Source organism: Theropithecus gelada, chromosome 2 (assembly GCF_003255815.1).
Source record: "Theropithecus gelada isolate Dixy chromosome 2, Tgel_1.0, whole genome shotgun sequence".
Taxonomy (NCBI): Eukaryota; Metazoa; Chordata; class Mammalia; order Primates; family Cercopithecidae; genus Theropithecus; species Theropithecus gelada.
The window spans coordinates 51,938,967-51,965,463 of record NC_037669.1 but is presented as its reverse complement, the minus strand read 5'-3'; the positions used below and the strand labels follow the sequence as shown (position 1 = coordinate 51,965,463).

The 26,497-nt window shown below is 47.7% G+C and overlaps 2 protein-coding genes, 1 non-coding gene and 1 pseudogene across 9 annotated transcripts in view; 2 read left to right on the top strand and 2 right to left on the bottom strand.

Moving 5' to 3' along the window:
* CAND2 (cullin associated and neddylation dissociated 2 (putative)) overlaps positions 1-1,274 on the top strand; it is a 38,729-nt gene extending 37,455 nt beyond the window's left edge. For both annotated transcript variants that reach the window (XM_025377006.1, XM_025377007.1), the window contains one exon: positions 229-1,274. In XM_025377006.1, coding sequence (XP_025232791.1) covers positions 229-456 — 228 coding nt within the window. In that variant the 3' untranslated portion in view covers positions 457-1,274. The remainder of the gene's footprint in view (positions 1-228) is intronic.
* Positions 885-8,220, bottom strand: RPL32 (ribosomal protein L32). Of its 6 annotated transcripts, XM_025377009.1 has the most exons (5): positions 8,139-8,203; positions 6,837-6,937; positions 6,052-6,233; positions 2,774-2,899; positions 885-905 (listed from the first exon to the last, which is right to left on the bottom strand). In XM_025377009.1, the coding sequence occupies exons 2-5, from the start codon at positions 6,930-6,932 to the stop codon at positions 893-895; spliced, it is 417 nt and encodes a 138-aa protein (XP_025232794.1). In that variant the 5' UTR covers positions 6,933-6,937; positions 8,139-8,203; the 3' UTR covers positions 885-892. The 6 variants fall into 6 exon arrangements, with proteins under 6 accessions (XP_025232794.1, XP_025232793.1, XP_025232796.1 ...); XM_025377008.1 differs by lacking the exon at positions 885-905 and having other exon boundaries at positions 1,676-2,899; positions 6,052-6,287; positions 8,139-8,188; XM_025377011.1 differs by lacking the exon at positions 885-905 and having other exon boundaries at positions 2,703-2,899; positions 6,837-6,940; positions 8,139-8,202.
* On the bottom strand, positions 7,019-7,157 carry LOC112619925. The gene has a single exon (XR_003118403.1). It is a non-coding gene; the product is annotated as a small nucleolar RNA SNORA7 (small nucleolar RNA).
* LOC112619308 lies at positions 8,086-21,159 on the top strand (annotated as a pseudogene).
* The last annotated feature ends 5,338 nt before the right edge of the window (positions 21,160-26,497 follow it).

Here is a 26,497-nt window from a genome sequence, read left to right as displayed (position 1 = left end):
CAGGCTGATTTGAATGGCAAAGAACCTCTGTGGGGAAACTAGCCAGTGTAAAAGCCCGAAGGTGGAGTTAGGACATGGCTGGTGAGACAGAAGCCTTAGGAGACCTCACAGCAGGGATTTATGTTGGGTAAGATGATGGGGCAAAGAGGAAGCCAAAGACCGGTGAGTAGGCAGTGGTGCGGGCCAGGCACAGTAAAGGATGGCTGTTTCTGCTGTTTCCTGCTTTAGGTCAAAGCTGGTTCCGTGAAGCAGGAGTTTGAAAAGCAAGATGAACTGAAGCGCTCTGCGATGAGGGCAGTGGCTGCCCTGCTGACCATCCCCGAGGTGGGGAAAAGCCCCATCATGGCCGACTTCTCTTCCCAAATCAGATCCAACCCTGAACTTGCTGCCCTCTTTGAAAGCATCCAGAAGGATTCCACTTCAGCCCCCAGTACAGACTCAATGGAGCTCAGCTAGTCCCCCCAGCACCGAGGTGGGCCCTCACTTAAGAGAAAGGAGCCCACCCAAGCCCAAGGCCTCCCCATTGCCCACTGCAGGTCTCTACTTTTGCCCTTCCACCATCTCACTGGGGGCCCTGCCGCTCCTGGTCAGGGCTTACAGTGCCTTCTCCAGGGACCCAACTCAAAAGGACCCCAGCCCAAGCTGCGAGGCTGCCAACAGTTGGGCCCCTTCCTTAACTCAGGACAGTCATCCAAAGAAATAGGGTGAGGAAGTTTTCCAGTGACTTCACACTGTATCCCTCCATAGTCTGTCTGGTTCCTTCAGAGGCTGTCTCTGCCTCACAAACTAGTAGCATTTAGAAATAGGCTGTGCTGTCAGCTGTAAAAGGTCAGGAGGCCGCAGACACCACTCTGGTTTCTTCACTGCATTCAGCAATGCCTGAAGTTAGTGCTCAGGCCGGGCATCTCAAAAAGAAAAGATACTTGGGTCATTCACATTTTAAAATTCAAAACGGTTCATTTCTAAGTGGCAGCGATGAATCAGAAATTTGGATGATGTGTTTCTTTTCCAGGGAGGAGAAATGGGTTGGGCAGGGAACTGGACAGGCTTGGACCTCGTTTCATTTCTAATTTCAAAATACTTATTAGCAAATTGGGCAACAAGGAATTACACATCTTCCATGCCACCACCCAGGAATAACCAGTTGGTTTGTTTCCTTCTGAGGAAGGTTTCAAATGTGTCTAGTGTTTAGCATTGAGGACAAAGAAATGCAAGTGGCAGGCCCAAGTATTTTCTGTGACATCCCAGGTTAATAAAGATTAGATTCTAAGTTACTTCTTTTCTCTACACAACTCGTGTCCAATTGTTAGACCAATATCTTGAATGCACTTGTCAATTTGTAAGAAATCCCAAAAATGAGGCTGGGTGCGGTGCCTCACGCCTGTAATCCCAGCACTTTGGGAAGCTGAGGCGGGCGGATCACCTGAGGTCAGGAGTTTGAGACCAGCCTGGCCAACATGGCGAAACCCTGTCCCTACTAAAAATATTAGCTGGGTACGGTGGCAGGCCTGTAGTCCCAGCTTTCAGGAGACTGAAGAGACTCAGGAGAATTGAGTCGCCTGAACCCAGGAAGCAGAAGTTACAGTGAGTCAAGATCAAGCCACTGCACTCCGGCCGGAGTGACAGCATGACAGTCTCCAGGAAAAAAAAAAAAATCCCCAAAATGACCAGTTTACATTATAAATATTTATGACTAGGTTTTGAACAGGAGACAATCTGTAAGATGCCTATCTACTAGAATGAGACTAGACGTAGAGAAGCTTTGTTATAACCAGCGCAGCATTTCTGGTAAGTTGACCGGATGGTTACTGAAAAACATCCTGTAAGCATTTCCATCTCGTAAGTACCACATCCCATATCCCTCATGACCTATATACACTATGTAAGGTGCCTGTAATCCCAGTACTTTGGGAGGCTCAGGAGTTCAAGAGCCTAGGCAACATGGCTAGACCATCTCTACCAAAAAAACTTCAAAAACTACCCAGGTGAGGTGTGCATCTGTAGTCCCAGCTACTTGGCAGGCTGAGGTGGGAAGATCACCTGAGCCTGGAGAGGTCAAGGCTGCAGTGAGTGTGCCACTGCACTCTCAGCATGGGTGACAGCAAGACCCTGTCTCCAAAAAAAAAAATCGGGGCCACGTGTCACTAAATTCTAAGAGTACCAGTCAAGAGGCTCAATTGTCACCAGGTAGGTCCCCGCCTTGGCAAACTGCTGTAACATTATACCTGAAGCAGCAGCTGGTGGGAAGGTTACAGGAGACTGAAAGTGCTTTTCCAGTAACCGTGGTGGATTACCTGGAAAAGCAATTTGTACATCATCCTGTTCTTTCTGGACAGAAGTTACAGGATGCAATTTAGGCATCCCATAACAATCTGTTTAAGAAAGTCATCTGGGTATTTCCATGCATATTTTCTCAATTCTCACAAGCATCACACGGAATAACTTGTCACCCAACTTTACAAAGCAAGGTTAAGAATGACTACTTGTGGCTTGGGACCCACAGCTTCTCTAAGTGTCTTACAACCTACCTAGTCTGTGCCCCTCATCCCCAGCCTCAACTGTGCACTTGAGGCCACGTTCCCCTGTTCAAGGACCGAGTGTCCTTCACAAATCCCCTCCAAGTGGGAGATGCCAAAGGGGTTTAAGCAAAAGAACGATCTCTGTGACAAACTAAGTTAGCCAAGAAGCTGAAGACTTAAAACCAAGGAAGGAAGATGCCAGATGGCAGTTTTTACATTTATTTAAACAGAAAACGTGCACATGAGCTGTCTACTCATTTTCTTCACTGCGCAGCCTGGCGTTGGGGTTGGTGACTCTGATGGCCAGCTGGGCAGCTCTTTCCACGATGGCTTTGCGGTTCTTGGAAGAAACATTGTGAGCAATCTCGGCACAGTAAGATCTGTAAGAGAATCAAGTAGGTAAGGAGCAAGACAGCCCTGAACACACTTGGAAAATTCCATTAAGAAGGCAGTGAGTTCCAGCACCAAGCTAAGAGAGGGCTGCTTGGTATGTGGCTGTGGAATGACACCTACATGCCCCCAAATCCTGACTCCCGAGTCTATGGTTCCCTGGTGATGACAAGAACACTTTCATTTACAAAGTATCCTCACTGTTCCCTCTCATCTAATCCTTACAGCAGCCTTGTAATCCAGGCATTACCTCCATTTTACAGATAAGGAAACCAAGGCCCACAGCAAGCAATGGACAGGGATCCAGGGTGAACCCAGGCCCACGCTCCAGGTTCAATGGTTCTCCCCCAGTCGCAGGGTGCTTTACCTTGCCCATGAAGTTTCAGAACTCTTCAAAGTGGTCAAGAGCAGAACCCAAGAGTCTGAATGGAGCCAAGAGCACCCAGTTTGACCACTGAGGATACAAAGCAAGTAGAAGCAACAATGCTTAAAGTCACCCAGTCATAGCCATGCCTAATACCTGAGGACTTGGTGTGCCAGATCCAGTTCTAACTCATTCCTTACGACTTTTTAAGAGGCAGCCACACTGTGCCCCATTTGATAACCAATTGGCCTAACAAGCACACTTCAGTAAGGAGGTGATTTATGAAGCCACCCACAGTGGGTTAAGAACAGACATTCCACCCCTGAAGCATTTTCAGCAAAGAGAGAAGCAGCAGGACTGTGAGGAGTGATTAAATGAGGCAGTGGACACACAGCTCTTTTCAAGAACCCTGCCTTAACAGCAAGACAGCAAATCCAGACAATTCTTGTTTTACATTAGTCCACTCAAATTCAAAGCAACTATATTTTTAAATGTTTCTATGTTTCAAAGGCTTAGGTTTATATTACACTTCTCATCTGTCCTTTTCAAAAAACTCTCCTGTCCTTGTCCATCTACATATTTGATAATTACAGAGTGTACCCACCATTTTAAATGTGTCCCCCTAGCTTGGGCATTTTCCATACTACAACAGGCCAATCATTTTGAATAGACTCACAACATTCTATCCAGCACTCTACAATTCTCTCATTATATTTTCAGTTGTTTCCAGTTGTACTGCTGCAATGACTAGCTTTTGTTTCCCTGCTTTTCCATTCCTTAAGGACAAATGCCCAGAAATGGAACTTAGAGATCAAAGGTCAGAGATAACAGAGTATTTCCAAGGATCTTAAAAAGACTGCCAAGCTGCACTTACAGAGCATATGGCAACCAGCCAACATGTGCACTGCAACTGAGTAATCATGTTGGCCTGTTACAGTTCAACTGTGGTTTCAGTGTCCACCATTAATTCCTATGCTCATCTTTTTCTAACAGAAATTTTCAGCATTTCAACGCCTGGTTACATTTCCAGCCTTGGAAGGTAACCACGTTAGAATACTGCTCTTGTTCATTTTTATTACTTATATCTACCACCACTGTAGATAAAAGATCTTTGTAAACATAAACACAAACATCCTAGTTACTCACACACACTCCATGTTCTTTCTAGTTTACTTAGGAAAATTCAGCTTTTTGGCTTTCATTTACCAATAAGTGAAGAAAATAAACTGTCACTTCCCATGAGAATTTTTCATTCCACTGCCCTAGTTTTGGTCTAAGCAGGTCACCAAGTCTCTTATACACAGAGCTCATCAAGTGTCTAACTTACTCAAAACACCTAGAACTAGCTGGGTGTGGTGGAGCATGCCTGTGGTCCTAGCTACCAGGAAGGCTGAGATGGGAAGAGACAGCTTGAGCCCACCTTGAGTTTGGGGCTGCAGTGTGCCATGATCACAGCTGTGAATAGCCACTGCACTGTAGCCAGGGCAACACAGATGCGTCTGTCTCTCTCAGATCAAACCAGGCCAGGTGCAGTAGCTCATGCCTGTAATCTCAGCAGGATTACAGGAGGCTAAGGCAGGCAGAACACTTAAGGTCACGAGTTCAAAACCAGCCTGGCCAAGATGGTGAAACCTCATCTCTACTAAAAATACAAAAATTAATCAGGTATGGTGGTGCACGCCTGTAATCCTAGCTACATGGGAGGCTGAGGCAGGAGAAATGCTTGAAACTGGGCGGTGGAGGTTGCAGTGAGCCGAGGTCATGCCACTGAACTCTGGCCGCGGCAAAAGAGTGAGACTCCATCTTAAAAAAACAAAAACCAATAAAACCCACCTAGAACCAATGCCCTGCAAACCCTCCATGCGCTTTCACTTCTACACCTTTGTGTAAGCACTCTCTGCCTGCCAAATTTCCTCCTGTTCTCCACCTAATCCAAACTTGGTTCTAAAGCCCTCCTGTCCCTGAAGATACCCCTTACCACAGCACAGACTAAAGGGCCCCTTAAGGCCTAAGGTCCATGTTTGATCTTCTCCCTACCCTCCTTGTAAGCCAAAAATAAAATTCAAAGGCCCCCAGCAACCATCTGAATGCACTCCCTCCTTGAATAGGGCACTCTTGGTTTCCACAACCTCTTACCATAGCCAAGACATTCCTTTCTAGTGATAACCAATTCCCGATGAGAAACAGAAAATCTATTCAAAACCTCGAACTGCCGCCTTTCTGGACTAAACCAATGTATGCCTTAAGTGTATTTGATTGATGTCTCATGCCTCCCTAAAATATGTAAAACCAAGCTGCTCCCTGCCCACCTTGGACCCATATTCTTAGGGTCTCCCAAGGGCTGTGTCCCAGGCCATGGTCAACTCATATTTGGCTCAGAATAAATCTCTTCAAATATTTCAGAGTTCAACTCTTTTGGCTGACACCTTCATAAAGAAAGCAATGTTCTGGAAACAACAGCCAAAGGATATTGTAGTAGTGGAAAGTGGTTATTACTGCAGTGTTCACAAAGCAGTCTTTTCCTGGTCTTGGGTCTCTACACTTAGAAGACCAAGCCTCCTCCCTCCGGTAAAGGAAACACCTTGAACTCCCCAAATTCTTCACTCCCCAACAAGCATTCTCTAAAATCCCGCAAGGAACAACTTCAGATTCCCTCAGAGAATGTACAACCCCTCCCAGCCAAAATGCATCCCCCAAGAGTTTCTAGAGTTCTGCCAGAAGTGCTCACACAGATGCAAACTTCAGATCCCTGAAAACTAGAGGTGGGACCCAACTCACTTGTTGCACATCAGCAGCACTTCCAGCTCCTTGACGTTGTGGACCAGGAACTTCCGGAAGCCACTGGGCAGCATGTGCTTTGTTTTTTTGTTGCTCCCATAACCAATGTTGGGCATCAAGATCTGGCCCTTGAATCTTCTACGAACCCTGTTGTCAATGCCTCTGGGTTTCCGCCAGTTACGCTGAAGGAAATAACACACAGGTGGGTTAGCGTCTGTGCAGAGTGCCAACTGTTCCTTTGGGGAGGGAAAAAGGACCAGATGAAAAGGAAGTATGCCACACAGTAGCTGCCTTTGGTGACAGGACTTCACTATTTCCTTACTTTTTTGGTGGGAAAAACCAGGAGCTCGTGGCTTTAGCCACCAGGAATGCAGGCACCCCCACCATTCCTACTCCCAAGCAATGGAGGAGGCACCAGTGGGATGCGAGGGGACTGTGTAGATACTGAGATGGCGAGCACAGCTGCAGACACGGCTCTCAGCACCTCTGAGTTTTCTTGTCTATAAAATAGGGATCCTGCTGTCATAAGGCAACCCAAAATACACAACACAAATGCATCAAAATAGCCAAGTGTCCCTTTTCATTTAAATTTCACTTAACACATCAAGAGATGTTAAGTACCAGCACTAGGGCACACTGGGGGAGACCTGTATTTCTACAGAAAGCTCTTCCACAAACCAGTTCATAGGTCAAAGGTAATCCCGACTAGGTGATGTCAGAAACCGACAGCCTGTTGGAAACTTCTTTCTTCACCCCACACCCATTTCCATCCCAGGACCACATACCTTAATTTTGACATATCGGTCTGACTGGTGCCGGATGAACTTCTTGGTTCTTTTTTTGACGATCTTGGGCTTCACAAGGGGTCTGAGGGCGGCCATGACGCCTTCTGGGAAAGAAGCAGCCCCAGGTGAGGAAGAATCCTGGAAGGAGGCTTGGAAGGAGGTTTTCCCACCCAGGGATTGAACACTGTCGCAGAGTGTCTTCCAATCGCCAGCTACGGAGCAAGCTGGGAATGGAATGGGTGCCTCTGCCAGGCTTGCTTTCCCTCCCTTTCCGAAGCTGGCAGAATACTAGGCACTCTCCAGACGCGATCCCAGGAGGTCAAGGGTCACCTCACCCACTCAGAGCCCAAAGAATGCCAACAGCTGAGCAAACCAAAACCGACCCCAAGACACTCAATTTGCAAGGGGCAGCAAATCCCACGTCGCCAGTGTCCGAACCCCGAGATGGCCTTGACCATCTACTTGGACCTGAGTCTCAGTTTCCTCACCTGTAGAATAGAGATGACACTGCACGCTGAATGCCTGCAGTGCCTGTCACAGGGTAAACGTTTTAATTCCCTAGGGAGCTGCTGCGCTACCACACCCTCAACACACACAAAACCATCATATCCGTCTAAGGATGCCTCAAACTTGGAGATCTTCCAGTATCAACTCACACCTTCCTCAGTGTGGTCTTCAGAGCCATTCATTTATTTCCTACAGCAGCAACCCTTCTGTTCGCAGCCATCAACTGGCACAGAGTGGGTAATCAGTGAACCACGTATTCATAAACGACTTTGCCTTCTGGCCCATGATATCCTCGAAGGCAAGGTGGGGGCAGTTGCATCTTATTTCCAGAGATACTACGAGAATTTCTGCCTGCAACTGAACCAGCAGCCGCAGCAGCCCTAGGGCCCGAGACTGCAGCGAAGAAGCGGGCTATAGCAATGAACGAATACACGTGGGCCGACATCGGTGAGCGCTGGGATCCACAGATCCCAGCTGACGGCTGTCAAGCTGGGACACCCCTGGTCGTCCCACGGCCCACAGGAGACCCCGCAGTCTGGGCTCAACTAGCACCCTCCACCGCCAAGGAACAAACAAGCAGCCCGCAGCTCTGACTACAAGCGGAGAGCAGGAGGCTCTGGGACGCAAAGCCCCATCAACCCGGGCTGCTTCGTTCTGCTCCCGTACACGCCCCAGTAAGCTGACAATAACAATACCCACAGCCACTACCGCGCCGAAGGGGAGGCCCCCGCACCACTGGGCAATGGGGCCAGATGAATCCCGCAGGAATGCAGATGACCACGGATTAAAACTTACCGAGGAGGAGATGGCTGCCACCTCCGTAGGCAGCGCCGAGGAAGAGAGAAGGGACAGTGGCACGCAAGGGCTGATGGGACGTAACCCCCTGGGTCCTGGCAGGGAAAAGGCAAGCACTTCCGGTTCGGCTTTTTCAAATAAAATAAAGACACGTCAAAAAATAATGCCGCAAAAAATTCTGAGTATACATGTTTTAATAGACTGTAGTATCTAGGCATATGACTGAACAATGTATTCTACCTATCCTTGGGTCTACGTAGAAATTTGGAATTCTTTCTGAGCTAATAAGACCTGGTGGAGGGAGGAACTTACTTCCGCCAGAAGTTGAAGCCAATCCGCTTTTGGGCTATTTCCGCCCGCGTTTCTTCTACTCCGAAGTGCGCCTCTTAGTGGTCAGAAGAGAACAAGACAGAGACTTCCTAATAATTTCCTCACCGAATTTAGACAGTAAATAGTAACGAAACTATGATAGCTAATATGCGATGGAGTTCACTATGCCTACCACAATTCTATAACGTACCCCTATTATGTCTCCATTTTGCATATGTGGAAGGTGAAATTTGGAGACTTGACTCCAAACTCCATGCCCTAACCATGATGCTAAATGGCCTAGTTTTTGTTTGTTCATTTTTTGGAGATGAGGTCTCACTTTGTTGCCCAGACTGGTCTCGAACTCCTGGGCTCAAACGATCCTCTCGCCTCAGCCTCCTGAGTAGCTAGGATTACAGGCACGAGCTACTGCCTAGTTGTTTTTTGTTTGTTTGTTTTGTTTTGTTTTTTGTTTTTTTTAGACAGGGTCTCCCTCTGTCACCTAGGCTGGAATGCAAAGGCGCCATCTCACGGCTCACTGCAGCCACTGCCTCCCAGACTGCCTAGTTTTTAAAGTTACTCTTAATTCGTTTTGCTTAGCTTTTGCATTTAAGATTATTGTGAAAATTGGCAGAGCACTATGGTTCACACCTGTAATTCCAATACTTTGGGAGTCTGAGGCGGGAGATTTGCTTGAGCCCAGGAGTTCAAGACCAGCCTAGGCAACATAGTAAGACTCTGTGTCTACAAAAATAAAATAATTAGCTAGGGCTGGTGGCACATGCCTGTAGTCCCAGTTACTCGAGAGGCTGAGCTGGGACGATCATGTGAGCGCCCAGGAGTTCTAGACTACAGTGAGCTGTGATAATGCCACTGCACTCCAGCCTGGGTGACAGAGCAAGGCTCTGTCTCAACAACAACAAACCTATAAAGACAAATAACCCAATTGAAAAATGGGTAAAGAATCCAAATAGACATTTCTCTGGCCAATGAACACATGAAATGATGATCTACATCATTAGCCATCAGGGAAATACAAACTGGAACTGCAATGAGATACCATTTCACACTCACTAGGACGGAGAAAGGGGAATCTCCGTACAGTGCTAGTGCAAATATGAAATGGTGCAGTCACTTTGGAAATGAATAGCAGTTCCTCAAAATGTTAAACATAGAATTACTATATGCCCAGCAAGTCCACTTTCAGGTATATGCTCAGGAGAAATGAAAACATATGTCCACACAAAAACTTGTACATGAATAATCACAGCAGCCTTATTCATAATAGCCAAAATGTAGAGACAAACCAAATGTCCATCAACTGACGAATGGATAAATAAAATATCATCTGTCATTCAATGGAATATTATTCAGCAATGAAAAACAAGGAAGTACCAGTACGTGCTACAACATGAATGAACCAGACACAAAAGGCCACATATTGTATGTCTCCATTTATATGAATTATCCAGAATAGGCAAATCCTTAGAGACAGAAAGTATGTTAGTCATTGCCAGGGCTGAAGAGAAGGAGGAATTGGGATAGACTACTAATGGGGTTTACTTTGGGGTGATGGAAAAGTTCTAGAATTAGATGGTGACGATGATTGCACAATTCAGTGACTATACTGAAAGACATGTACACTATTTTTTTTTTTTTAGACAGAGTTTCACTCTTGTCACCCAGGCTGCAGTGCAATGGTGTGCTCTCGGCTCACTGCAACCTCCGCCTCCTGGGTTTAAGCGATTGTCCTGCCTCAGCCTCCCAAGTAGCTGGGATTACAGGTACCCACCACCACATCCAGCTAATTTTTGTATGTTTAGTAGAGACAGGGTTTCACCATGTTGGCCAGGTTGGTCTCGAACTCCTAACCTCCAGTGATCCACCTGCCTCGGCCTCCCAAAGTGCTGGGATTATAGGTGTGAGCCACTGCGCCTGGCAATCATACACTTTAAATGGGTGAATTGTACAGTATGTGAACTACATCTCAAAAAAGTTGTTATAAAGAGTAATAGTATGGGCATAGTTGCAGAAAAAAGGACAATCTTTCAACTGAATAAAATCAGCTTTGTAAAAGATTTATTTATTTATTTTGAGATGGAGTCTCGTTCTGTCACCCAGGCTGGAGTGCAGTGGCGCAATCTCGGCTCACTACAAGCTCTGCCTCCCGGGTTCACACCATTCTCTTGCCTCAGCCTCCTGAGCAGCTGGGACTACAGGTGCCCGCCACCTCGCCTGGCTAATTTTTTTGTATTTTTTAGTAGAGATGGGATTTCACTGTGTTAACCAGGGTGGTCTCAATCTCCTGACCTCATGATCCGCCAGCCTCGGCCTCCCAAAGTGCTGAGATTACAGGCAAGAGCCACCGCGCCCGGCCTGCAAAATACTTTTTAAAAAGAGATGGAAAAAAGAAGCTGAGGGCACCCATTGACCACAGCAATAACTATATGTGCAGAGGAGGGAGGCCTTTGGGAGCCAAACCATCCAGTCTCCATCTTGGCTGAGGAGCCCTGACACGCTCCTGCACTCCTGGAGCACTTGGGTGGGCCTAGGGGAGGTGCCACTGACTCTAGGAGCTGAGGATTGGGCTGTGTGGTTGGGGAGTAGGGAGATGGAGAGGCAGAGAGGCCCCTGTTCACCGTGGGATGACACAGGAGAAAAGACTGGTCAGCTCTCCGTCTTCCCAACTCCCTCCATTAAAGTTGGCGAGAAAAGCCCTTAATTGTGTTGCAATGGTTATGGATTCGGAAATGGTTTTTCCCTTGGTGTGTGTTCTTTTTCCTCAGATTGGGAAGGATCGGGCACTGAACTTTGACCCCTGCTGCATCAGCTACTTTACTAAAGGGGAGTACATTTTGCTGGGGGGTTCAGACAAGCAAGTATCTCTTTTCACCAAGGATGGAGTGCGGCTTGGGACTGTTGGGGAGCAGAACTCCTGGGTGTGGACGTGTCAAGTGAAACCGGATTCCAACTATGTGGTAAGAAGAGGAAGTTTGTTCTGTGGGGCCATGGCTTGAAGAGGCACTGAGCAGCCGCCATGTCTCGAGAGACATATCACTGGGGTTTGTGTCTGACAAATGGGAGTGCAGACTCTCTCCAGAGAGCTGGGAATTGACAGTTCTGTCGCCCTGCAGGTGGTCGGCTGCCAGGACGGCACCATTTCCTTCTACCAGCTTATTTTCAGCACAGTCCATGGGCTCTACAAGGACCGCTATGCCTACAGGGATAGCATGACTGACGTCATTGTGCAGCACCTGATTACTGAGCAGAAAGGTGAGAAGCAGGTCTAGACCTTGGGAAGAGGGACAGGTAGAAGCAGATGGAAAGGGCTACTGACAGGGCACTTGAAATGACAGGAAAGGTTTCTCCTTGGCCTTTTGAAAACATGTTAGCCACTGGGTCTGTGTCTTGGGTTTTTTTGTTTGTTTGTTTGTTTGTTTGTTTTTTGGTGGGGGAACTAGGGATGCCAATCTCCTTGAGGATTTCATGAAAGCAATAAACCCTCTCTGAAAAATGTACCAACTCAGAATTTTGCACATAATTTCAAGGAGTACGTGAATTTCCTGAGTGAGGGAGGATGATTTATGACAGGTTGGAGCCAGGTGGTTGACCTACATGGGTCTTTGTGGACCTTTATCCTTTCTGGTCAGAGTCACTCAGGGGTGCTTCTCCCTCAGCCCAGTCTCCACTTGCCTCCTGCTGGGTCCTTCTGCCAGAGATGAGCAGCGGAATTGGATTGGCACAGGCTTAGTCAGAAGATCAGGGTTCCAGGCTTAGCATAGTCATTCCAAGCCCTAAGACCGCAGTCTCTCCCTCTGTCCACTTAAGTAGCTGTGCTGGTTAAATAGGCTCAGAATCCACTTACTCCAGGTGTATTCATATCTGGATGTGCTGGCCTTAGTGCACTGCTGGGTGCCTTTGCAAGGGATCCAGGTCGGGGGTTCTTTTGTAGATTCAGATGAGTGTCCTTTGGTCCCCCTGGAGGACCATATGTTTCTGAAGATTCTGGCTGTGGTGGCTGGGGCAAAGCCTCTTGGACAGCTCCATAGTGTCCCCGTCAGGGACATTCTCTCCACCTGGTCTGTAGTGGGAGTGTAGAGCCTGGTATGTACCAGAAATTAACGTGTCTTTCCTGTTTGTCAAGGAGGTGGGCAGGGAGCGGCCAGAGGTGAGGTCAGTTACTTAAGCAGGCTTCCGATCACCAGGGGCCACTAGTGCTGTGGAGAGGAGTTTATATTTGTATCCAGCAAGTGATGGTAACAGTGAGTTCGTTCGTTCCTCCCTCCCTCCCTTCCTCCCTCCTTCCCTCCCTCTTTTCTTTTCTTTTCTTTTCTTTTCTTTTCTTTTCTTTTCTTTTCTTTTCTTCTTCTCTTCTCTTCTCACCTCACCTCACCTCACCTCACCTCACCTCACCTCACCTCACCTTACCTTACCTTACCTTAGATGGAATTTCGCTTTGTTGCCCAGGCTGGAGTGTAGTGGTACAATCTCAGCTCACTGCAACCTCTGCCTCCTGGGTTCAACTGATTCTCCTGCCTCAGCCTCCCAAGTAGATGGGATTACAGGCACCTGTCACTATGCCCAGCTTACTTTTGTATTTTTTAGTAGAGATGGGGTTTCACCATGTTGGCTAGGCTGGTCTCAAAATCCTGACCTCAGGTGATCTGCCCTACTTGGCCTCCCAAAGTGCTGGGATTACAGGCATGAGCCACCACGCCCAGCCTAAAGATTTTACAATGAGAGTGTCTCACTTTAATTGCCAGTAGTTTAAAGTGATAGCTTTTTAATTTCTCTGCCTTCCATTTAGTTAACAATCTCTTGCTAGAACTAGATATTTTTTTTCTTTGACAGTTCAGATTAAATGCAAAGAGACCACCAAGAAGATTGCCATCTATAGAAATTGATTAGCTATCCAACTAATCCTCTGCTATAATTATATTCAGAGGACTCATTAGACATGCATTACCAGGTAGAAGAAAAGATTGTCAAGAAGTTTGAGTGCAACCTCCTGGTGATGTGTGCCAATCACATCATCCCGTGCCAGGTGGCTGTGCATATATATATGCTATATCTATAGTCCCAGTATGACAAAGTGCTCTGCAATACAAAAAAGTATTCTCCAGTTTATGGCTTATGACATGCTAATAGAGTCTGGTTCCTCTAGATGTCAGGAAATGAAAGCCAAAGAGCAGTCACTTAGTTTGAGGAAACAGACTTGTTTTCTAGTGACCAGTGTTAAAACCATGAGGTAGGCACCCTATTGTTGTAGCGAGCGTGAATGGAATTCACCCCAACTCCTCCAACATGCTGCTGCCCACCTGGCAGAGGACGATAATGTGATTGGCACACACCACCAGGAGGTTGCACTCAACTTCTTGACCAGTGGTCCCCCAACCATTTTGGCACCAGGAACGGGTGGAAAACAATTTCTCCACAGATGAGGGGAATGGTTTCAGGATGACACTGTTCCACCTCAGATCATCAGGCATTAGATTTTCATACAAGCTGGATCCTTCACATGTGCAGTTTGCAATAGGGTTCTCACAGCTATAAGAATCTAATATTGGTGCTGATCTGACAGGAGTCAGAGCTCAGGCGGTAATGCTCACCCACCACTCACCTCCTGCTGCATGGCTCAGTTTCGAACAGGCCACAGACAGGTACTGGTCCTTGGCATGGGGTTTGGGGACCCCTGTTCTTGACCTTGATCTTCTCCTTTACCCAGTAATGCATGTCTGGCGAATCATCTGAATATATATGTATATACACACACACACACATATATATATAAAATAATTCTCTGAATATATATTATATATAATATATCCTCTGAATATATATATTTTATATATATATATAAAATATCTTCTAGAGATGGGGTCTTGCCATGTTGCCCAGGCTGGTCTTGAACTCCTAAACTCATGCTATCTGCCTTCCTTGGCTTCTCAAAGTACTGGGATTACAGGTGTGAGATACCATTCCTGGCCAGCTTGTATAATTTTAGTGACTTAAAACATAAATTAGTGTCCCATGGCTGGGCACGGTGGCTCATGCCTGTACTCCTAGCACTTTGGGAGGTTGAGGCGGGCAGATCACCTGAGGTCAGGAGTTCGAGACCAGCCTGGCCAAAATGGTGAAACCCCATCTCTACTAAAGTAACAAAAAATTAGCTGGGTGTGATGGCATGTGCCTGTAGTTCCAGCTACTAGGGAGGCTGAGGCACAAGAATCACTTGAACCCGGGAGGCAGAGGTTGCAGTAAGCTGAGATCACGCCATTGCAACAAGAGCGAAACTTTGTCTCAAAAAAAAAAAAAAATAGTAATAATAATAATAAATAAATTGGTGTCCCACAAAATGAAGATTTTTTTTTCTGATAAGAATATATACATAAGATTTATGTCAACTCAGTAATCATTTAGGAGGTTTTACTTCCTGAGAGATTTTCTTTAATGAAAAAATTTTCTCAAGTCAGATTCCTAGGGTGTCTAAGTCAATGCCAAGAAAAGTTTGGAAAGACTTTGAGAGAAGGCCAGCCCGGCATCTTTCTTGGAAGCAGAGGTAGATTTGGTTTCACATAGCCCTACTGGAAGTGATAAAAGGGAAGAATTCTTTAGGAATCACTGTGATATTTACTTTACATGCTAGGGACATAAATTTCTTTTTTTTTTTTTTTTTTTTTTTGAGACGGAGTCTCGCTCTGTCGCCCAGGCTAGAGTGCAGTGGCCGGATCTCAGCTCACTGCAAGCTCCGCCTCCCGGGTTTACGCCATTCTCCTGCCTCAGCCTCCCAAGTAGCTGGGACTACAGGCGCCCACCACCTCGCCCGGCTAGTTTTTTGTATTTTTTAGTAGAGACGGGGTTTCACCGGGTTAGCCAGGATGGTCTCGATCTCCTGACCTTGTGATCCGCCCGTCTCGGCCTCCCAAAGTGCTGGGATTACAGGCTTGAGCCACCGCGCCCGGCCAAATTTCTTTTTTAAAAAAGGAATCACTGTGGTGTAAAATACTATTAAAATTTCTTTAAAAGTCTAAAGCTGGGCTGGATATGGTGGCTCACACCTGAAATCCCAGCACTCTGGGAGGCCAAGACAGGAGGATTGCTTGAGGCCAGGCATTCAAGAGCAGCCTGGAAAACAAATCAAGACCGCATTTATATATTTTTTTTAAAAATTAGCTGGATTTGGTGGCACTCACTTGTAGTCCCAGTTACTCAGGAGGCCAGGGCAGGAGGATTGCTTGAGCCAGGAATTGGAGGCTTCAGTGGGCTATGATGGCACCACTGCACTCTAGCTTGAGTAAGCTTCACCTGCTGCAGACCTGTCTGTGTCTATGCACACCTAAAGTGCAGGAAGGAAACGATCAGTTTTGTTATCTGAAAGGGGAAAAGAGATGGTCAAACCCAGCCTTCTGCTTACTTCACAGGAATGCCAGAAGAGCCAGTAGAATGGGAAGTGCTTGGATCTTTGGGGACATGGGCGTTTATGTCTCATTCAGCCTTGTGGCTTGAGGAAGCATGTCACCAGAGAAGACAGATCGAAGGCTCCATGCCCAGGGCCTGGCTGGCTTTCTGCTGGGCTTACACCATTCTTTGCCTCTTTAGGGCTTTGTAGGTGGTCAGGGCTGGTTTTCCAGAATGAAGCTCCCCCCAAAGTTGGAGCCCCTCCTGACTGGTTACCTCGACTACTACAGGGCTTCCCAATGTTACGGGAAGATTCAGTCCCCTTACTAGGCTCCTCCTTGTTCTCCACAGCAAAATCGATAGTGGGAGGGGCCTGGAGTAGGGAGCAGCCTCAGTTAATTACAAGGGGTTACCTGGTGATATGGTTTGGCTGTGTCCCCATCCAAATCTCATTTGGAATTGTAATAAACCCCAAGTGTCAAGGGCAGGGCCAGGTGGAGATAATCGAATCATAGGGGCAGTTTTCCCCATACTGTTCTCGTGGTAGTAAATAAGTCTCATGAGATCTGATGGTGGAGTTCCCCTGCACAAGCGCTTTTTGCCTGCTGCCATGTAAGATGTGACTTTGCTCCTCCTTTACCTTCCGCCATGATTGTGAATTGTGAATAGCCATGTGGAACTATGAGTCAGTAGCCTCTTTCCTTTATAAATTACCCTGTCTCGGGTATGTCTTGATTAGCATCACGAGAACAGACTAATACAGTGAATTGGTACCTGGAGTGGGATGCTGCTGTAAAGATACCTGAAAATGTAGAGGCGACTTTGGAACTGGGTGACAGGCAGAGGTTACTGATGGAAGGTATCCAGGTTCTTGGCATCTTGAACAAATAATTGGACAAAATGCACAAACAAAGCAAGGAAAGCAAAAGCAGAGATTTATTAAAAACGAAGGTACACTCCACAGTGTGGGAAGTGGGCCTGAGCATCAGGGCTCAAGAGCCCCCATTACAGAGTTTTCTGGGGTTTTGATACTCTAGAGGTTTCCCTTTGGTTACTTGGTGTGTGCTCTGTGTAAATGAGAATGGAGTGAAGTTACAAAGTCATTTACTCAGAGTGTGTCCAATGTAAATGAAGAGGATGTTACTTGGCATGTGTCATCTAGGTAAATAGGATGAATGTGCAGTTACAAAGTGTAAATGGAGAGGATGTTACTTGGAGCGTGTGGGCTATGTAAATGGAGATGATGAATGTGAAGCTACAAAGTGTAAATGGTGTAAATGGAGAGGATGAAGTGAAGTTACAAAGCCATTCACATTTCTTTTTTTTTTTTTGAGATGGAGTCTCGCTCAGTCACCCAGGCTGGAGTGCAGTGGCGTGATCTCGGCTCACTGCAAGCTCCGCCTCCCGGGTTCACACCATTCTCCTGCCTCAGCCTCCCAAGTAGCTGGGACTACAGGCGCCCGCCACCATGCCTGGCTAATTTTTTGCGTTTTTAGTAGAGACAGGGTTTCACCGTGTTAGCCAGGATGGTCTCAATCTCCTGACCTTGTGATCCACCCGCCTCGGCCTCCCAAAGTGCTGGGATTACAGGAGTGAGCCACCGCACCTGGCCAGCCATTCACATTTCTGTCATTGCTGAAGTGCTTCCATTTGATTTAGTTCTAAGAAGTCAGCATGGATTGGCCTTATGTTCCCTGCCTCCAGGCCCTATTCTCCTGCCTCATGGGAACAGTTTGAAGGGCTCAGAAGAAGATAGAAAAAAGTGGGAAAGTTTGGAACTTCCTAGAGACTTGGAGGGCTCAGAAGACAGGAAAATGTGGGCAAGTTTGGAACTTCCTAGAGACTTGTTGAATAGTTTTAACGAAAATGCTGATAGTGATATGGACAATAAGGTCCAGGCTGAGATGGTCTCAGATGGAGATGAGGAACTTATTGGGAACTGGAGTAAAGGTCACTCTTGCTATGCAAAGAGAATGTTGGCATTTTGCCCCTGCCCTAGAGATCTGTGGAACTTTGAACTTGAGAGAGATGATTTAGGTTATATAGGGGAAGAAATTTTTAAGCAGCAAAGTGTTCAAGAGGAACAAGAGCATAAAAGTTTGGAAAATTTGCAGCCTGATGAGGCAATAGAAAAATTACCCATTTTCTGGGGAGAAATTCAAGCTGGCTGTAGAATTTGCATAAGTAAGGAGGAGGCAAATGTTAATCACCAAGACAATGGGGAAAATGTCTCCAGGGCAAGTCAGAGACCTTCAGAGCAGCCCCTCCCATTACAGGCCTAGAGGCCTAGCAGGAAGAAATGGTTTTTCGGGCTAGGCTCAGGGCCTCCTTACAGTGTGCAGCCTAGGGACTTGGTGCCCTGCATCCCAGCTGCTCCAGTGGCTAAAAGGGGCCAAGGTACACCCTGGGCTATGGCTTCAGAGGGTGCAAGCCCCAAACCTTGGCAGCTTCCACATGGTGTTGAGCCTGTGGTTACACAGAAGTCAAGAATTGAGGTTGGAAACCTCTGCCTAGATTTCAGAGGATGTATGGAAATGCCTGGATGTCCAGGCAGAGTTGTACTGCAGGGGCAGAGCCCTCATGGAGAACCTCTGCTAGGGCAGTGCAGAAGAGAAATGTGGGGTTAGAGCCCCACACAGAGTTCCCACTGGGGCACTGCCTAGTAGAGCTGTGAGAAAAGGGCCACTGTCCTCCAGACCCTAGAATGGTAGATCCACTGACAGCTTGCACTGTGCACCTGGAAAAGCCACAGATATTCAATGCCAGCCTGTGAAAGCAGGCAGGATGGGGTGGGGGTGGGAGAGCTATACCCTGCAAAGCCACAAGAGCATAGCTGCCCAAGGCCATGGGAATCCAGCTCTTTCATCAGCATGACCTAGATATGAGACATGGAGTCAAAGGAGATCATTTTGGAGCTTTAAGATTTGGCTGTCGCACTAGATTTCAGACTTGCATGGGGCCTCTTGTCCTTTTATTTTGGACAATTTCTCCCACTTGGAACAGGTGTATTTATCCAATGCCTGTACCCCATTGTATCTAGACAGTAACTAACTTGCTTTTGATTTTACAGGCCCATAGGTGGAAGGGACTTGCCTTGTCTCAGATGAGACTTTGGACTGTGGACCTTTGAGTTAATGCTGAAACAAGTTAAGATTTTGGGGAACTGTTGGGAAGGCATGATTGGTTTTGAAATGTGAGGACAGGAGATTTGGTAGAGGCCAAGGGTAGAATGATATGGTTTGACTGTGTCCCCACCCAAATCTCACCTTGAATCATAATAATCTCCATGTGTCAAGGGTGAGGCCAGGTGGAGGTAATTGAATCATGGGGGTGATTTTCCCCATACTGTTCTCATGGTGGTGAATAAGACTCATGAGAGCTGATGCTTTTATAAATGGGAGTTCCCCTGCAAAAACTCTCTTGCCTGCCACCATGTAAGACATGACTTTGCTCCTCATTCGCCTTCCACCATGATTGTGAGGCCTCCCCAGCCATGTGGCACTCTCAGTCAATTAAACCTTTTTTCTTTATAAATTACCCAGTCTCAGGTATGTCTGTATTAGCAGTATGAGAACAGACTAATACACTTGGCCACCACTAGCCCAGAGGTGACTTCCCATCAATCTCAACTCACTCGGTCCCTGAGAAAGTAGAATGGTTCAGGGGAAAGAGAGGGCACAGCCTTCAGACTGACCTGGGCTTGGGTCCTGCCTGCATCCCTTACTGTGTGATCTTAAGTAAGTTAGTGAGCCTCTCTGAACCTTGATTTCTTTTCTCTAAAATGAAATTAGTAATTGCCCCTCACAGAATTGCTACAGGAATAAACAAGATACCATAGTACCTAGCTCAGTGCTGGGCACAAAACAGGGCCCAAAATGTCACTTCTTCTCTCCCCAGCCTCAACTTCCACCTATGGTGGGGGTGGGTAGCAGGCCCCAAATGTGAATCTGTCTGAGTCTAAAACCATACAAGTGTGGAAGGGTGTGTGCTCCACCATCCCCACTGCTGGTTCTGTAGCAGGCTAGGGGAGGTGATTCTCAGCCCTGCCAGGAGACATCAGCATTCCCAGCTGCGACATTGCCTGCCGGCTTTTCTTCTTCTCCACTGCCCCTCCCGCTACGCATGAAACAGCTATATTGCTTTTTTTCTCATTATAAAAGCAATCCATGCTCATTATTAAAAGATTCAGACATTATAAAATATCCTAGGTAGAAAGCCGTGAGCATCTGCTGGTCCCTGGGGCTCCAGGGCCGAGCAGAAAACTGAGGTACCCAGGGTGCCTCCCAGGAAAGCTCTATTTTCACAATGTGTGAACCGTAAATGCAAATGCAAGATATTCTTTTCAAATCTTACAAATCTTACACTTTTTTTTTTCTTATAAAACACAATAGATGGGCTGGGCGCAGTGGCTCATGCCTGTAATCCCAGCACTTTGGGAGGCTGAGACGAGTGGATCAACTGAAGTCAGGAGTTTGAGACCAGCCTGATCAACATGAAGAAACCCCATCCCTGTTGAAAATACAAAATTAGCCAGGCATGGTGGCGCATGCCTGTGATCCCAGTTACTCAGGAGGCTGAGGCAGGAGAATCACTGGAACCCTGGAGGCAGGGGTTGCGGTCAGCCAAGATTGCGCCATTGCACTCTAGCCTGGGTTACAATAGCAAAACTCCATCTCAAAAACAAAAACAAACAAACAAACCAAAAAAACCCACAACAGATGTTAATGACAAAACAAATCCAGGCAAACAAAAAAGATTTTCTAATTATGCAATTCCACCTACCCAGAAACGCTGTTAATCGTTTGAAGCATATTCTGGTAAACGTTTTTCTGTGTATAGAGATGTACATTTCTTCTGTAATAGAAGTGGAATCCCTTTGCTGATTCTCCACTTTCTATATAGGAATTCATATTTCAGGAGAACATTTTTCAAAAGTAATGCTTGCTTACTGAAAAATTCCAAAAACACGCAGGTGCATGGAGGGGCTTGCCTCTGTTCATTTCTCTGTGGTTCCCTTTCCTCCTTTTCCCTCCATCCCACTGTAAGCAATTTAGTGGGATTCAGCCTTTAAAAGGGTATTGGGCTGAAATGTGCAAGCACTGCCCAAGCCCAGGGTGGTTCCCACAGGATCCCCACCGTCCCTGTCCCCCAGGAACCAAACGCCAACAGTGTGGCCTCGAACACCCAGTGTGAGGACATGCTCTGCTTCTCGGGAGGAGGCTACCTCAACATCAAAGCCAGCACCTTCCCTGTGCACCACATCCACCAGGAACTTGCTCTCCCTCAATTGCACCAAACCAACTCTGCTTATTAAAAGTGTTCTCGGCCGGGCGCGGTGGCTCAAGCCTGTAATCCCAGCACTTTGGGAGGCCGAGGCGGGCGGATCACGAGGTCAGGAGATCGAGACCATCCTGGCTAACATGGTGAAACCCCGTCTCTACTAAAGGTACAAAAAACTAGCCGGGCGTGGTGGCGGGCGCCTGTAGTCCCAGCTGCTCGGAGGCTGAGGCAGGAGAATGGCCTGAACCTGGGGGGCGGAGCTTGCAGTGAGCCGAGATCGCGCCACTGCACTCCAGCCTGGGCGACACAGCGCGAGACTCCGTCTCAAAAAAAAAAAATAAAAAAAAAAAAAAAAAAAAAAATAAAAGTGTTCTCCCAAGATTGCCATCCTGACCTCAAAAATAAATGCAGTTTGCTACTCCCTGACTATGGCCCGCCAAGAGGAGCCAAAGGGGTGGCCTGGGGCTGCCTCTGCCAGGACCTTAAGATTCAGCAGCAAGGCCGGGTCCGGTGGCTCACAGCTGTAATCCCAGCACTTTGGGAGGCCGAGGCGGGCAGATCACCTCAGGTCGGGAGTTCAATACCAGCCTGACCAACATGGAGAAACCCCATCTCTACTGAAAATACAAAACTAGCTGGGCATGGTGGCGCATGCCTGTAATCCCAGCTACTCGGGAGGCTGAAGCGGGAGAATCACTTGAACCCGGGAGGTGGAGGTTACAGTGAGTCGAGATCATGCCATTGCACTCCAGCCTGAGCAACAAGAGCGAGACTCCATTTCAAAAAAAAAAAAAAAGATTCATCAGCAAAGTCTTGCTGGCTGCACCAGGGCCGTCCTGCTGATACAGCAGGTCAGGACTGGCAAAAGTTAGGAAAGGCAGTCTTAAGACAAAGGCAACTCTGTCGCCTCTGCCTCCGGCCATCCTGCGGTTTTGGCCTGGAGAGGAGGGATAAAGCATCAGATACAGTCTTGAATTTTTGGTTTCCCTTCAAAATTTATATCATCTTGTGCAAGAACTGGTTTGTCAGGGCTGCCAACTAAGACAGTGAGCCCTAGGAGGGAGGGCTTCTCCAGGTGGTGGTGACTTCATGTTTGGAATGCAACAGCAAGATAAAGTATAGCTCAGAGGGTGAGTGAGTCTCAGAGGGTGAGTGAGTCTATTTCTAAAACTCCACTCAAATTGTGCCTCCCAGAAAGTCCAAGTGTTAGCCATCCATCATATGCTCAGCTGTGATGTGCCTGTCTGAGTGCCTGCCCCACTCACGGGGCAGTCAGCATGGCAAGGAGTTGCGCAGTTCGGGGAAGGAGCACCGGCTTTCAGTCCTGACTCTGCCATTCAAACATTTGCTGAACAAAGGACCTGTCTAAGGCACTGCTAGGTGGTGTGGGGTGACGCTAAGATGAGGTACTTGTTTAGTTCCTGGGTGTAAGGAGGTGACAATCTAGAGGGAAGACTTTAAATTTCATTCTGTGTCCAAAGCAAACAACACCTATTCTAGGGATGTTGTCTTCCTCCCTGCTGGCATTTCTGGGTGGGGCAGGAGAGGGAAGCTCCCTCCATGGAGATGCCTCCTCCCTCCTCTGAATCTTACAGCCTCCTCCATCTCCACTTTCCTACACTGAGGACATCTAAAAATATAATCTAGATCATTGTTACACAATGATCACTTCCCTTGTTTAGTAATGGCTAGCATCTGCACAACCATCCCTGATTTAAATTCCCCTTTACAGCATCTCAGTTAAGCCTCATGACTGCAGCAGGCATTCTCACCACCCCCATTTCAGAACTGGGAGGACTGGGGCTCTGAGGGAAGCGGCTGGCCTGAGGTCCCAGAGCCCGTTACGTGGCACAGCTGGTTCTCAGCCAGGCTTCTTAGTCCCGGTCTGGTCCAGTCTCCTCTCTCTTCATGCCTATAAGTCTTGACCTAACCCAAGGCGGGCATCACATCCCTCTTTGCCAGTCCTTCAGTATCAGCCCAGGAGTATGCACAAAATGAGCAACTCGTTAATTGACTGTGGGGAGATAAAGAGGGAAGGGGTAGGGGAGAGGGGTTTGGAAGCCATTCCTTCCTCCATCTCAGGTTCTAGATGGAAACACAGCTCAGGAACATACCTGGGCTTTTCCTTATGTGCAGAAAGGGGCCAGATGTTTTCAGCCATCTCTCTAGCTTTCATAGACTAGGCCAGGAAAGGACACAATGAATCAAGTCCATGAATCCCGCCATGAAGGTATGTGGGAAGTGGCCACATTGCTGTCAGAATCAGAGACCTTGACCATCTTCTCGACTCTAGTTGACAGATGCTAAGAAAAGCAGCATTGTGTAATACATGGCCAGTGATTATACCGATAATGAAAGCCACTATTTTTGGAGTGCCTATGATGTGCCAGGCTACTACCAGGTGCTTGCCATAGATGATAGCTAATAAGAGTGACAGCCAGAATCTGAGATGCTGCTCCTGGATCAGGCTTTACAGGCATCTTCCCACTCAATCCTCACACCTTTGTCCAGCTGTGCAACAACTGAATTACAGATGCTTGCAGGGTAGCCTCTGACCAGAAGCCTGGCCCTGCAGGATGAAAGGATGAAGTTACATTGTGGTCATCTTCAAGGCAGCCAGGGGCCAGGGGCTCGCTCATCTCCCCAGGTCTTTTTAGGAGGGAGCATGCCATACAGCTGAGCAGAGGCTGCAAGTGGCCAGGGTTGCTCCACACTTTCAGTTCAAAGTGCTCCAGAGCTGCCGCTTCCTCTAGGTGTAGGTCAGCCCGTTTCGACTGGGACAATCCATGTGGGCACTCTTCTAGATCCTCACGCCAACTGAATGAGGCAGGTACTGTTGCTTTCTCTATTCCATGCAGGAGGAAACTAAGGCTCAGTGAGGCTATGCCACATTCCCATGGGTCCACAGCCAAAAGCTCAGTGAAATTCAAGCCCCGTCTGTTTCCTAAGCTCATACTCCCTCCGTCACATCCCCTCTCCACCTGCGCATTGTAAGGGGCGTCTATATGTTCTGGGGTTTACCTACCTGCATGGTAAAGGGCTTGTTCGGAGCCATTGCCAAAAATGCCCAGGGCTGCTGACTCTCACTTGTAAATCCGCTGGCCTGGATCTAGCAGTCTTCACCTGAAGCCAATGAGCATAATTTTTCTCTCTACAAAAGTAACCGGTTGCTGTGGGGTCCAACTAACGTCATTTGTCATGTCTTACTGAGGTCAAAATGTCTGCCTCTCCTCATGTGCTATGAGGTGGGAAGTGGGTTAAAGTAAACTCCTAAGAGTGTTTCTCGAAAAAAAGTAAAGTGTCTTCGAGTACACTCCATGTTGACTGTCCTATGGCCTTAGGTGCACACATCTGGGTGCCCAGCGTAATTCCAGAGAACTGCAGATCCTCAGCAGGTGCCTTTTGGAGAGGGAAGATGTTCTTATCCTGCTGATGGGGGAAAGAATCTGTCCACATTGACCTGCACCTGCTGAGTGCCAGGCCATAGATCGTTTTTATTGGTCATAGTGATATCCTGGGGCCTAGAATGGATACGGTCTGAATTTCATGTCTGGTAAATTCTTATTGTAAATATATATTTTGTAGCGATAGGGTCTTGTTCTATTGACCAGGCTGGTCTGGAACTCCTGGGCTCAAGCGATCCTCCTGCCTTGGCTTCCCGAAGTGCAGGATGTACAAGTGTGAGCTCCTATGCCCAGCCAAAACCGTTTGTTTGTTTGTTTGTTTGCTCACTGCCAGATTTTAATTCATTTCCAAGTACTAGGAGTTAGTCTGTCTGGTGAGCCTGAGCTATGTGCAGGATTTTTAAAAGATGATTTCTGTCAGTTGAGAAGCATGTTAAAATGCCCTCCCTGAGCACCCCATCTGCAGTATGGTTACCCCCCATCTTCCATCATCATTTTTCTTGGTATTTCCTTCCTAGTTGCTATCTCTATTGGGAGTTTTTTGCACTGATAGACTAGTCTCTCTTGCCCAGTTAATGCCCTCTCCCCACCCCAAGGGTCAGCCCCAGGCAGGCCAGGCCACTGTGCCTGGGGTGCCTGTTGCATGTGCCCTTGATGGGTGGCCCCCAGGGGACACAGCCACACTCGGTCAGCTGTGGTCCTGGGGCAGCCGCGTCTGGGTAGGCGGTACTTAGGGAGGACAAACTCCAAAACCCAGGGCTCCAAAGGACCCACGCGAAGGTCGAGAGGCTCAGGGGAGTGAATCTGTGCTGGGCCCAGTGGTTCGAGGCCACGGGGGACACAGCAGAGGGGACCCCCTGAGGTATCTGGAGGTGCTGAGTGTGTCCGGGAGCCGCAGAACCCTGCTGAGAGCGCCCAACCGTGTGGGGACAGCGTTGCCTGGAGAAAGGTGGCCATGGCAGCCCACAGGGGTCCAGCTGTGCCTAGGGAGACCAAGCTGGGCAGGTCCTTTGCCCATGGGAGTTCTGTTTCACACCCACCCCCAGCACCTGGCCCTGCCCCAGTCTCTGCCCTGTTTGTGCCTGCAGCCATGGTGCCCAGGCTTGCCCCACCAGGAGACACCACGAGTCTGTCCATGTGTCCACATTTCTGCTTCTTCCCTGTGAAGTGGGCAATAGGTCAGGGATCCAGTCTGTTATAACCAGGAAAGGGAAGGGCCTCCAGGCCCAGAAAGTCTGGCAGCTGAGGTGTTGTCAGCAACAGTTAGTGACCTTAGCCTAGTTAGCCACAGTGGTGCTGTGCATCTTAGCCTAGTTTGCAGAGAGGTAGGACTTGTAAACAGCATAGTTAGGAGTACTGTGGAACAGGGATCGGCCTCCACCTCACTTGACAAAGAAATACAAAACTGTAAGATCATAGGCACCATCCACCAGGGATCTGGTCCAGCATAGGCTAACTGAGACCCAGGTTGTCCTCCAAATCATCTCTAAAAAGGCTGGCCTTGCTCTCCAGACAGAGATGAGCATCATAAAAATTCTCCATCACCCAAATATCATTCAACTCCACCAAGTGATTGACAAGGCAGTCACCTTGACAATTAGGTGGTAATGGAGTATGCCAGAGGAGAAGAGCTGCACCACCTAATACACCACCACCACCACATCAAGGATGGGGAGGAGGCCTGGATCATGTTAAGGCAGATTCTGTCAGCCCTGCAGTACTGCCACTTAAAGAACATCACACATCCACACCTACAAAACATCCTACTCAATGAGGAAGGCAATATAAAAATCATGGACTTTGACTTTAGCACAATATTCAGGGAGCAGTAGATTGCTGAAAACCTTTTGTGGGGTGTACCCCTACATAGTCACAGAAATCTTCCTGGGCCCAGGGTACCATTGACTTGCCATAGACGTATACCACCTCAGCAGTATTCTCTATTCCATGATGTCCGGATCCCTGCTT

What these genes read in the sequence shown, in the direction of transcription:
- RPL32 (XM_025377008.1), bottom strand. Translation starts at nt 6,932, where the DNA reads ATGGCCGCCCTCAGACCCCTTGTGAAGCCCAAGATCGTCAAAAAAAGA. An exon ending in ACCGATATGTCAAAATTAAG is followed by an intron (nt 6,288 to 6,836) that starts GTATGTGGTCCT and finishes CCCTCCCCAAAG; the next exon opens with GAACAGTTGGCACTCTGCAC. An exon ending in GTGCTGCTGATGTGCAACAA is followed by an intron (nt 2,900 to 6,051) that starts GTGAGTTGGGTC and finishes ATTCTCTTACAG; the next exon opens with ATCTTACTGTGCCGAGATTG.